This window comes from Cololabis saira, chromosome 8, assembly GCF_033807715.1.
Source record: "Cololabis saira isolate AMF1-May2022 chromosome 8, fColSai1.1, whole genome shotgun sequence".
Lineage (NCBI taxonomy): Eukaryota > Metazoa > Chordata > Actinopteri > Beloniformes > Belonidae > Cololabis > Cololabis saira.
In genome coordinates, this window is record NC_084594.1 from 31,924,389 (window position 1) to 31,938,263 (window position 13,875).

Sequence of the window (13,875 nt, forward strand, 5' to 3'; positions counted from 1 at the left end):
GGCATCAGAAACTATCATCATTTCCTGAGCTCTGTCTTTTTTGTTGTTGTGTGTGTTCCCGTCTTGACCTTTGGAAAAGAAATTGTGAACTGAAGACCAGCAGAGTAATATCAGCCTAAACTATCACTGGTATGCCACAGAAGGGATTTAAATGGCACCAGTCTGGACAGAGTGTTAGATTAAACGACATTCATTCACGTGCAAATGCTATAATTTATTAATGTCCCGAATCAGCTATTTCTCATTATTTGCCTTCATATTTGCTTAAATATTTTCATACTTAGTCTCGCTCTTCTTCCTGTCTACTTATGAGATGGTGATTCAAAAGAATATTACCTCTTTGTAGCTGTTCACCACTTCTGAGACAAAGGGAACCCTGTTTAAGTTGCCAGATGAATGGAGTTTTAAAGTCATGGGAAAACATGAAGGCTTCCAGGAAGTGTGTGTTGTCAAAAGGATGTCATGGGTGATGTGTTGTAACCTGTTTATACAATTTCATTGAGTTGAAATAAGTCTTTGTCTATTTTGTTGTAAAACAGCATCCTAAAATATTGCTAGTTTTTCCCTTACGTAGTCACATCTTTTTATATATATATATATATATATATATATATATATATATATATATATATATATATATATATATATATATATATATATATATATATATATATATATATATATATATATATATATATATATATATATATATATTAGCTGGCTGAAACAGTATATTATATTTACCTTTTTGTTTGCCTAAGGGTTAACAGTTAATTCTTTGGATTAAATATGTGTAACCCTTAAAAATATTTCTCAGTTTACTGCAAACCACGTCCAGTGATGTTAGTGTCCTCTGTTTGGATTTTCCTATTACAAACTTTTCCATCAAATGTCAGTAACGTCAAGAAACTTTACAATCAGTTCATGGAATGAACTCATCAAACATTGCCACATTTGGACTTTATGCCAAAGTATCATGCAAGATTATTATTTTTGACATGAAAACTTGCTGAAAGCAACACATTCAATTAAGCTTTTGATTTCAGTTTTAATATTCTAGTCTTTTAATGTATTATGTCTCCTCATAATGATCCTCAGTATACCGTCACTGCAGGAAAACTCACAAGAGTTAAAAAAAGCACCAACAGAAAAAAAACAACCAAAAACCTCATTCTGGCTAAAATGTTAGAGTGATACAACTAAGAGAAGCTTTTTTTATCGCATAACAGTGATAATTCTGATGAATATTCCTCCTCACCTTTCCACTTCACTTTCATCATAAACAACATGTTTATATTATATGTGGCGAGAACAGAATAACTGGCATACAGTGTGTACCAGTCAGAATCCTCAGATATTGTAATCAAGCTCTCCTCTTCCATAAGCACTGGCTTATCAAAACAAGCAGACACAACTTGTTACATCAACAATAAAAACAACACAAAAGAAAAGCCCTTTTGATAAAAGCCACCAGCTTAAATTATCTTTCTATTCCTCCTTTGCCATCATAACAGTTAACACCCATTCAACCTCTTTCTTTTATCCTTTTTGGGGCTGTCTTGTCCTGTTGTGTTAAAGCCTTTGTGCTAGGCCTATTGTATGTGGCTAAGCAGTTGTGCACTGATAGCATCTTCTGGTTAAAAGGACACTGAGGACACAGAAAATGATATGAATGACATGGTGCAAGGCCTCTTAACTTTATCAGTCACATGTCAGCCTCTCTAAGACAAAAAGTTAATAAACTGATTCTGACGATGAACTGAGTGAGGAAAGGCATCAAAGACGGCTTAAGTTAATTATATCTTGATAAAGTAAAAGAAAAGAGAATGATATTGAAGATGTCTGGCCTGACGGACACGAGGATAAAATATGTGCCAGAAGTCAAGATGTCTTTGGGGCCAGTTATATCACTCTGAATCCTCTTGGAGGATGTTGTTTGATCATAAAAAAGCAAACGGCTGACATCTTATTGCAGTTCTTCCTTTATGAATAAGAATTGCAAGTGTTTACACCACCACTTGCTCATTTTATGTCTCCCAGCATAGTAACAATGGGGCTTATTGTTCAGCACAAGAACACAATCAGCAAATCAAAGACGTCGGGTCGATAAAAGCTTCTAAGCACAGTAGCATCTTTTTCTGTGTTGACAGAAAGGAAAAGCAAGAAAGAAACAAAGAAATAAGCTGCAAGGACTAAAAAAGAAAATAAAAGAGTAACGTGAAAGGGCTTAATGACAGAAAGAGAATTAAAATGTGACTATGAGGTGGGAAGGAAGGAGAAGAGGACCAAAATGCCAGTATGAAAAGAACAGAGGTATGTTTGATTAAATCTGCAACAGCAAATATTGTAGTTTATAGAACATGAGGGAGAAATCACCGGCCTTTCATGTGCACACAAATGGTACTGATTTTCCACAGATGAATCATTTATAAATTAAATAACATACATACTTACATAGACAAGATCACAAAAAGCTAAAATACTCACATTCAAGTGTGCCACATGCTGAAACACTAAAAATGCACCATCACCACCCCCACACTGGCATGGCCTGCGTTGTTTTAATTGGTTTCTAAGGGCTCGCTGTAATGCTCTTTCTGTCTCATAGGAGAAGGCAAGAGATGATGGATGATGGAGGGCCAGGCTGCATCCTAGCCCAGCACAGGGACAATACTGCGCTACACTTGGACACAGTGTGTCTCTATCCATTTGGGTGTGAACGTGAGTTTGAAAACACTATACAGGTTACCAAAGTTACATATTCCTTTTGCCTCTACTCATCTGATTGAGAGATTATCAAAGAATACATGAGAACGGAAGCACGTTCATATTGTGTGGTTTTGTGCAGTTTCACATGTTTGCGGGCAAACTGCTTTGGTGGTAAGATAGTTTCAATGCACAAAGTCAGAGCTGTGACCCGTAGCACAATAAACATAGCATTTCAGCAGACTAACAGCCTGTTTCTTTCCATGTCTAGAATAAAAATTTAGCGATCAAAACATTAACTGCTGTGTTTGGAGAACGCCACTGAGGTGCCAGAGCTGTTAGTGGAACGATACCCAACTGGACACTATTGAACCACATCAAAGGGGTGATCGCACACTTGGAAATCGCACCAAGCATGTTCAACACTCGCTGCTCTGAAAACTCTGACCAACTGTGTGAGCGCTAGTGTGTGTGTGGTTTTTTTTTTCAGTGTGTGGATCCAGTGGTGTTTCCTTTCTGGCTAAAACCACATTCACTGCTCCAAATGAAATCAGTTGCCATTTCGCCAGCTAATGACCACACAGAATCTAGCATGCTGCAAAGACTGAACAAAGCTGCCTGAAAAAATGCACTGGAGAGAGAGGGAGAGAGAGAGAAAGAGAGAGGGAGAGACTTGACCCTACGGTTGCTAAGAAGGAGAATAATATTCTATTTGTGCGTCTGATGTGATGCTCTTTGGGAGAAAGAATGAAATGGCAAATGAAAAGGGAGAGAATGTCTTTGTCATCTGCAGATGTTCTTTTGGCGTTAAATGTCACACTGCAAATGTCAAAGGTAGGGGAGAGAGGTGAGGGTGGCGGCAAAGCTCGGTGATAATGCTTCCTCCGACATCTCTCTCCTCCAATGCTTTTCTTTGTCTCATATTCTATATTCTCAAACCTGCAGTGTGTTTTGAAACTCTTCTCTGACATCTTGCCCTGGAAACGGGATTTAATCTTCCCCACCTCTCCCCCCATTGCACACACATATAACTTAATTGCCTCCGTACGCTTGTCTCTTAGCGATAACTGAAACGAGCGCGAGACAGAAGAAGAACTAGATACGGATTTATCCATGTGCCACTGCTCCAATTATCCAGTGTCTCCATTAAGCATTCAAAGCAATGGAGACAGGAAATGTACTGAGGGCTCCAGCTGTACAAGTCTGCATTTGTGAAATAACAACACATTTTATACATGTACTGAATATTTTACACTAATTTACACTTCTTTCTACTAAGATGATGCCTTTTCTATTTGATGTGTGTTTGTGTTTCAAGAAAAGATACACTTTTCCCAGTCTGAGACAAGGATAGAATAGTTAAAAGAAAGAACAGAAAAAGCCCAAGTAAGGACGGGTGTCAGTATATGGAAGGTCTGAATGTCAAGGCACATCCCACACACCAGCATGGAGGTTTCAGACGGTGCAGTATGTGTGTGTCAGTACCCGTGGTGAGCTGTGGGTAGTGACCCAGGTCACACTCAGACGAGGACCACCGCCATGGTTGCTGGTAACAACAGATGGCTACACTGTCATGTTTGGACTCGCATATTCAAACGCACATGAACACGTGCATCCACACACAATCAGGACCCATAGTGGGACAAAATTAGGAAGCTTCTTTATCTTGTTTTTGTCTTTGCCTTCCCCTCCCCTGTTACTATTACCACGCACTCCAGACAACCCCCATGTCTACCTCCTCAGGTGTGTCTGTGTGTCATGTATAATCCTGTCAGTGTGTTCAGTCTTTCTGTGTGTGAACTGCTTCTCCTTGCCAGCCCATCTGTGTTGGGTTACACTCATGGCTGTGGCCTCTAAAGATCCTAACCTCTTAAAGCAGCACAAAGGAACTTTTGTAATTTTTGGCTCCCCACACAGGCACTGAGGTTGTTGCTGTTATGACTTTGCCCAGGACTGCTCTTGTTTGCTCACTGTCTCTTTCTCTTCAGCCATTATTTCTTGAGTCTCCAAACCCCCTCTGCTATGATGTCCACTGTAGTACTGGCAGCTAAATTCATCATTGGTGCATGATGCAGTGCTGTAGGCAATACACAGTTGTTGCCAGGGGACAACTGGGACAGGAGTCCAGAGTTACTTTGGATGTTTTTTTTTGACAATGCTTCCTAAAAGTACCGGTAAGAAAATATGCCTCCAAATTAATTTGAAACTGGTGTTTTAACATGAAAGAAAGTATTTTGTGGTGTTTAAATTGTAGAACCAGCTCTGGACTGGCTCTAGCACCAGCACCAGTTTCAAAGTGATCAAAAAGGGATTTCGGTTATCAATCGTCTCCATGACCTATGATGTCCTCATCCGTCAATGGATCCAAACAATGAGGTTTTAAAACTTTTGTTAAAAATAAGTGGATAATAAAAAATCCCTGAGTATGCATTTAATGGCATTCAGTAAAACAGAAAAAAAAAAATCAATGATGTCAGTGACTGGTAGTTTCATACACAAAAACATGATTATTGCTGATTAAGATGACTCTACAAGTTATTGATCAGCAGAGCATATTTAGTTTTTCCAACGCTAGTTCTACTTTTTTTTTATCTTAGTTTCTGTTAAATCTATAGCTGTTTATCAGAGGTTATATTTTACTGCTTTTGAAGTGCTAAAGGCCGCTTGTGTTGTGTCCAGAATTAGAAAATCAACAGAGGGCAGACTTTGATCTCAAATGACTGTGTGAGATATAATGCGTAGGCATGTGCCATTAATATCAGGGCTTACCTTTGTGATCTTAGGGTGTGCACAGCGGCTGTTTCCAGTTGTGGCATGCATCCAAATGCTCTCTGGGGGGGTGCACTCCTGTCTCTGGGAGCACTTCTTCTCTTGGACACACCAACCACACTCAAACCTGGGGTTGGCCTTCAAACACATCCCACAGCTGTCTCTCAGGGCGTAGCACTTATACAGGTGAGCTAGAGAAACAGCACAGGAACATATTAGTATTTTAAATAACCTAAATATGCTCCTTATGAGTTTCTCATCTTCCCTACGAATATCTTCAGTATCACTGAAGCAAAGTTCAGCTAATGCTCCGTTTCTCAAAGGCCCCAGGAATAGCACAGTAAAGCTCCTCTTCTCTCTCTGCTGCTTCAACCACAAATCCCATTGGTCATGGAGCAGCTTTAAAGAAATTCTGTACCAATTACTGGCAGCTAAATGATTCCCCTCTAATTACATTACCCTATCAGTATTTAAGATGGGTGAGCGCTGCTCACACTTAACCAGATGACTATCGCCACTAAAAAAGGGGTTGGGCAACTTTGGGGTGTAGGTCACCTCAGGATGAACTTCAGGAGATTCACCATTGAGATAATATACAAAGCAGAGACACTGATTCGGGATTCTGATACTGTCTGCTTACATTAGTTTCTTTGTGTTCATTCAAGTGTGGTATATGTTACAAACATCCATCCAATCATGGCCAGCAGCATGAGAAATAACTGATATATGAGACATCAGCGGGCTCTTAAATGTAGACTACAGACAGTGATCAATACATGAAGTGATTTCAGTTACAAATACAATAATCACTCCTTTACAAGCCATCAAGAATATGGAATATTTATTAGAGACCTCAAATTAATGTTATGCTACTTCCCGCATTTTACAAAACCCCACATAAACGTCATCCACAGGCCATATTGAATGCTGCCCTCACTGGTGATGTTATTTTACCTCATAGCAGGGGAATAATATTACAATCCCCCTACTGTGCTGTATAAGCTCCAATAATTAAGGAGACGGCGCTGTAAAGATGGTTTTGCCGGTAATTATATCTAAAAGAGATGATCTCATGCTCTTTGTTCCACAGTGGAGCATGTGTTTGAATGTGTTTAATCATTGCCTGCATGGCTTTTCGTCTAAAGGATGAGGTGTGGTTATACATAAGAATATACATTATACACTCAAATAATGTTTAAATATGGATATGTACAATCAAGTAATATTACCTGTCAATATCTAAAAACCTGCTCAATATGTGAACCAAGTGTGTGGTTAACCTTGATACTTAAAAGACAGTTACAGTTTTAAAATGCCAAAGTGCATCATGGATGCAAAACCATCAAGCACAGAAACGGTAAATATGCAGCAGCCACCACCCTTGCACGAACAATTAAATTAATTTTGTTCCAATTTTATAAACAGTGAGTCTCGAAGTAAAAAGCCGAGTTTGGCTTTTAACGCAGCATCCAGAAGTCTCATCACTATGCAGAATAAGAAAAACAACAAAAACAATAGCACAACAGCGCCAATGATGCTCAGAAGACTCAAATATAACTGATTCATGATGGAGACATTTAATTAGATAATTTGCTTCCCGTCAAGAATGAATAAAAAGGTTCACTGGTCTGGAGAGTTAAAAGACCTCTCCAGACCAGTGAGGACACCATAAACATGGTTAAACAGAAGAAGGAACACCTAAAACTTCCTCCTGCAAGGCAGTAGTATGCACACGCAGTAAGGTTGGTTGCTAAAACACAGAATACACAGAATACACAAGATACACGGAGGGAAAGAGGCCGCACGATCTGATAATAACATCATTTACATCATTACACTGCTGTATCTTCACAGAGCACATATGTTTGTTGTTGGATTAAGTTTAAAAATACATCACAATTTAAGTGTCTGACAAATCAACTCACCTTGAATGTTGTAAGGATTGTCGATGACAAAGTTTCCATTCCACGCCACAGACAGATCTACTGGCAGGTCGCTGATATCATTACCTTCATAAGAATACTGTGAAAGAAAACAAAAAAATGCTGAGATTAGCACTTGTAGTCTTCCTTTCAACTCAATTCACATCCCTCAAGCTTTTAATGAAATTAGGAAATCTGTAAAAGAGAAAAAAGGGAAGAAAGATAAATAAAACAGCCAATCCCCTAAACAAACTCAGTTCAGCTAGTTTCTGGTGGTAACGTCATATTCTGGGGAGCTCACACAGTTAAAAGGCCATAAAAATGAGTGATGAGAGACAGACTATATAGTGATTTTTACACACAGCGCATCGGCTGCTGGCTGGCAGAACGCAGAGTTGATTAAGAGATTGGGATCCCCATCGCTGCATGACTCATTTTATTCAAATGATGAATGAAAAGCATAATACGTATTCAACAATAATATTCTCATCTAATTTCATTTTTGCATCCTAAACTCATAAGAGTTGAAATGTAATTGCCTCGACGTTAGCATAATCAGTTTTATGGATTTGATTTAAATGAGACAACAAGCTTCAGAAGCTGTAATGTGATGGTAGTGTCTTGACAGAAAAAGAGCTCCTGCGAGACGCCGCCTTACAAATAAAATTATCAGAGGGGATCATCAACACCGAATGAAATGCAGATTCATGAGTTACACCTCCTCCGCAATAACTCTGTCTCTATACTAGTACCAGCCAAACACTGGCAAACACAGAGTCTTATGAAAAAAATAATTTAGCAAGAAATTCATATCCCAATATCATCACACATCATTATTAACTACTGATCCTTAAACAATTAAAATGTGTCCGTTTGCAAAAGGTTCTCTGCTCTCTGGAGTGATAGGGGGGTGACAGCTGGCAATGACCTAATGTCCCCGTCAGTCAAAGGGCACCAGTGGCTCTCGCCACCACTGGTATGGTCACTATCTTCACTGGCCTTAGGGTGAGAGATAGCAGAACTCTTTTCTTGTAGTGAAGTGGTGATAAAAATCCAATGTGAAAGCCGCAGGCCTGAGGCTTTAGGGCCCTCACAGATTGAATCACGCTGCAACCTCGCCACTATGTGATATCACCCACTTCAGTGTGATACTGTGAGATTTATCTTGACATCTGTAATAATAGTGATTTTTAATGTATTTCAGGGGGAAAAGACCAAGAAATGTGCATAGACAAGATAAGAAAATGAGAGGACACAGCAATGTCACAATGTGTGAATGGCTGATTAATTCTTGCTTCGCTTCTGTGATGGGATGATTTGCATTTAGTGGGCCCTGAAGGTGGAATGAAAAAGGAAAGATGTCTCCATGCATCTCAGGAGAAACTGTAGCTTGCTCTTTGAGACCATTTAAGGACAAATTACTTCAAAAAAATATGTTTCCAAGTACACTTTAGCACCGCAAGTTGTTTAACAACCTCTTTATACTAGAGTGACCTAACCTGCAGGCTGCCCAACAGAATACTCATCTTTTACATGATGGATATAAAATCCATCTGATTTGAGAGTGCAATTTCTAAACCATAAAGCGAAATGATTGTGAATGAATGATGAGTGACTTAGAACTGGAAAAATAAGGGGAGGGTTCAGATGGTATGTGAAGAAAGAGAGACGACGATGGGGTGTGTGACGCGCCACTGATAGTCTAGAAAGTGAAAAGTAGGTGCAAACAGAATAGTTGAAAGACAGGAAATGTTTGAAAGGTGTGATTGGGAGTACAGAGGTGTGGTGAAATCACAAACAAGATGGTGAGAAGAAGCATAAAACACCAAACAAGGAAGAGTGGTGCAGAGCAGATTATATGGCTGCAGGGGTGAAGGAGAAATAGTGAGGGCAAGATGGATAGAGAGAGGTGATCATGTGTTATTCTGTGGACACCATTCATTTACACATGGAATAAAAGCCAGGCCTGGGATATAAGCTCCTGAGCTGGTGGGGGCTAAAGTGAAATTGGCATTTTCAATTTGTTCTCCGACATGTCTGCCTTGGTCTTTTCACACATTCCTCTGCTTTTCCTTCTTTCCTTGTCCTCGTTCCCACCCCCACCTCTTCCTCTCATCATTCCTTTCCTATAGCTCTGTACAAATCTCCTTCCCTATCAATCTCATTCAGACTCTCTCTCCCTTACCTCAATCCCCCAAAGCCCCACAACCAAACAAGAAAATATGAGGCAGATTCCTTTATTGCATAGACCAAACATCTCCAGAGAAACACATGTGGACCGTACACTGCACTATAAATATGCATCCTGCACATGGGACATTTTCCAGAGAAAGGTGCCAACAAATTCATCAAAGACTGATCTGACTGGTCTACACAGGATGTACAAATGTTAAATAAAAACACGTGCAAACAGATTTTGGCCAGGTTTTGGACATCAGCTATTATTTCTACACTAAAGTTCAAGCATATGGACTCCTTCGATCTTTCCCGCACTCGCCACCGAGAGACCACCCAGTCTGCCTGGGAAAAACAGCACTTTTTCTTGAAGAAATGAAGGGAACACATGAGTATGCTCGAGTGTGTGCGTGTGTGTGAGGGAGAAAGAAAGAGGGGGAGAGAGCATGAAAGACAATGGGAGAGAAGAGGGCAGAGTGAAAGGAGATGGCCAGGGACAGTGCATTGTGAAGATATGGATAAAGAGAAGAAAAAAGATAGAAGAATGGCAACAGGAAGGAGAAGAAGAAAAAAAGTGAAAGGATAAAACAGATGAGACATCTGAGATAATGCCGACATCAGAAGGCAAATGAAGCGAGTGGGAAAAAGATGCTGCTCAAGTGAAAGACGGGGACAGAGCAAGAAAGAGACGGCAGGGGCAGCTCTGCATCTGGCAGCGACTCAAGCTGATGAAGGCGTTAACCACCCTTCTCTTAACAATCAGCCTTGTTCTCACTAAACAGCAAGTGGGCTTTTCACATTCACATGCTTGTCTACAGAAATATAAAAACATTGTGGTCAAAAACTGAAGAGCTTAAAATCAACACAGCAGCAGTTTAGATCTATTTAAATAATAATTTTCCTAAATCAAACAGGAGAGAAGGTTTACACTAAAATGACGATGGATTCAGAAAGCACCCAAGTAATAAACCACTGTATGTAAAGCATATGCAAATAAAATAAGGCTAACAATTAAAGTTAAAAACTAAATATTTATTTTAGAGTAGTTTAAATGCCAATACCTTTCTCTGCACTGGCTAAGTGGTCCTATGTTTTAAGGTGTCCCAATAATTGATTTGTACATACTATTTAGACTTTCTCTCAATGATATTAGCTGTAATGGATTTTTTTTTCCAGGCCCATGGTGGAAGTCAGTGCTGTGTCAGCACACATCAGACACAACCACGGTCCAAACCATCAAGCAGCACGGCTGATGAGATGGCTTCCTCTAGTAATCCCCTGCCAACTGTGTGATACATCTCTGTACTGAATCCACCTTCACATTTCAGTACCATTAACTATATCTTTGTTCTACTGTGTTATATCCTGTCAGGACAGAAAACCTGCTAAGGAAGAGCACAAGAGGTCAAGCTACCTTTCACTTCCACTGCGAATCAGAGCACAGCCCCATTCCTACCTGAATCACACAGCCAATTCTGCTTGATAAGGTAACAGATGATGGATGTATGAAGACCTCTTAACCCTGCTTTACAGCCTGCCTAGCTGTGTCCACACACACACACACACAGACACACACACAGACACACACACACACACACACACACACACACACACACACACACAGGAAGTGTGCTGACAGCTAAAAAAACATTTCTTGACCTTTACTTTTCCTTTTTAATCCATGTTAAAGGCATGTGTCTGTGTTTGCACACCATGGCTCTTGTGTTGAGAAGAGAGGAACTGGGGACTGCTGTGCCTACACTCAGCATAAGCTTTAATATTTAGTTAGGGAGAGGTGCATATGTGCATGTATGTGTGCTTAATGGGCAGCAGAGGGTGGGGAAGAAATAGGAGGGCTTGGGTTATGATCCCACACCCATCTTCTCTCATTGCACCAAAAGCTTATTAAACTTTTATACGGAACCAGCACTGTTGCAGCATATAGTTTGGGGAATACAAACATGCATCTGCTCAAATGTAATATAAAACACATGACAGTATAAACATTGAAATCTTTAGCATTACTTCAGAAAAGCTTCGTCTATGCATGAGTTAAAGGGAAGACAAAACATTTATCTTATGGGGACAAGTCCTAGCATCAATTTACAAATGTTCCCCTTTCATTTATGAAACAAAGTTTAAATCCTTAGTGGATACAGACACAGAGTCTGAACTACAGGCATACCACCAACCTGACAAATTAAGAAATTGCAACACTTTTTATTTTAGCACCATTAGGTATGGTACCTATACATTATTTATTCTTACAGTGCTGGAGATTGATGAATTGGAAAAAAGCAGTTGAATACTTTGTTGTATTTGGGGTCAGAAGTTGCAAGTGCAGTTTCTCCCCTCATGGGGACACAGACTGGCCAGCAAAGATGCAACACCAGAGACCAAGTAAGTTCAATAAAAACTTGAGTGAGAGCCAGTCAATTTAGTTAGAAATAACACATTTTACAGATGAAGTCTTAGGTACTGTACATTACCTTCATTCATCACACTGCTGTAACATCTATGCACTGAAAAAATACACTAATGATATGCATCATAGCACAACAAAGCCTCAAAAAGAGAGATGGGAAGAAGAGATGGGATGGAAACTAAAATTGTGACACAAAATGAGGGAACTTTGGCCTGAATGATGAGAGGAAGGCTTAGCAATGAGCTCTTAAAGGAAATGTGAAGATACACTCACGTATCATCACCACCAGGATCTCTGCCAATGAGGAGAAGACAGGCACAGGTGAATGATGGTGATATAATAAGGAGGGTGGAAGAAGGTTGGGCATAAAGTGCTGGGTATCATCTCAGAGGGTAACCACCCAATAGTCATTCTGAAGGTGTGCTTGAAGCTGGACAGCTAAAATATCAAGTCTACCCTGGGTAAGTCCATACGCAGAGGATCGGACATTCTTCTCGCCTTTTCACAGCTTTCTAAAAACTGACTGAAAAGTCTGACCTGGTACAACTTATCTTTCAATCAACATCACTGCAGTTGTAAGACGTGTCACGCTAGGGCAGGGGATAAGGAAAGCAGAACAGAGTAACTGTTAGCCTAGGTGAAAAATCTTTGCCAGTCAAGATAAGGTTTGGTACGCAGCACATATCCAAGACGAGACGTATAGACCACCACTCAGTTTCATCCCCATGCAACGTCTAGCCAGACATGGTTTCTTAATCAAGGATCAAGTGGTAATCTTTCCTGAAGCTTAGTGTGGGTACTGTATATGTGAGGTCAGGATACTAGCAGGACCCAGCTTATCTCTTGCACATAGATGTACACAATATCTTTCAACCGAGCACACACACAAACCTGTGTGCACTCTCTTTGCTAATGGAGGGAAGAAAAATAGTGATGAAAAGAAGGGGATAAAAATGCTGGCTTGAGAGAAAAATAGTGCTGTCATAGTCAGTGTTTCTTATTTTTCAGCCGACACATTAAGCTAGTGTAAGCTTGCTAGACGTCTCCCTGGACAAAAGGCTGATTTTTAGTGGTTTGCAGAAATGTCCATATTTTCAGAGTCATCACCCTTTTTCTTTTCTGTCAACTTAATGCCATTCCTCTGGTGGCCTCTCTCTCCTCGCTGACTCCCACGCTCAGCCCAGTAATAGCAATATAGTCACATGCAGAAATAATCCATCGACAAAGACAATAAACCATTTCCATGCAGATTCCATGATTTAAAAATGAACTTTGCGGTGTCTTCTGCTGGCAGGGGAATTTTACAAGCGTCTTGCCAGCCAAAGCAACTGCTGCTGATCATGCCAACAATGAATGTCTTATGTGCAAAAAAATGTGATACCAGAGTTACTGGTAATGTACAAACAATCACATCCTGTATGACAAGAGTTAGTTTCTAGTTCAAGTTTATTCTTGCGATAGCAATCACCTCAGGTGTTTGACATTCTCCTCTAATAACCACGAAGAAATACAAAGTGCAGGAGTGCTATGATACAAAGAATATGTAGAGTAAAGGTTGCAAACTGCAGGGATATGAGGGGGGAGATGGACTTTAGAACGAGTTAATCATAGTGGGGTGGAGCACGAGTGTAGCAGTGGGGATATGATGATAGCTGTGCAGCAATTAATTCCTATTTCTCCAAGAGAGAAGTGCAAGCGCTCCGCTCTTCACCTGTCAGAGAGGAAGAGAAGGGTGAGATGCTGCAAACCAATGACACGACAGATGTGATGACGAAAGAGGAGGATTGGAAGGAAGAGGGTGGGGAGACAGATTCAGGAATGTAACACGCAGGGAAAAGAGGGGCAGTGTTGGACTGAAGGAAGGTGTATGATGAAAAT

At 40.1% G+C, this 13,875-nt stretch overlaps 1 protein-coding gene across 6 annotated transcripts in view; it reads right to left on the reverse strand.

The window, feature by feature from the left end:
* The window catches only part of LOC133448855 (plexin-A1-like), a 207,303-nt gene that overhangs the window by 35,819 nt on the left and 157,609 nt on the right, over positions 1-13,875 (reverse strand). For all 6 annotated transcript variants that reach the window (XM_061727782.1, XM_061727778.1, XM_061727781.1 and 3 more), the window contains exons 11-12: positions 7,401-7,497; positions 5,476-5,666 (exon numbers count right to left, since the gene is read on the reverse strand). In XM_061727782.1, coding sequence (XP_061583766.1) covers positions 5,476-5,666; positions 7,401-7,497 — 288 coding nt within the window. The remainder of the gene's footprint in view (positions 1-5,475; positions 5,667-7,400; positions 7,498-13,875) is intronic.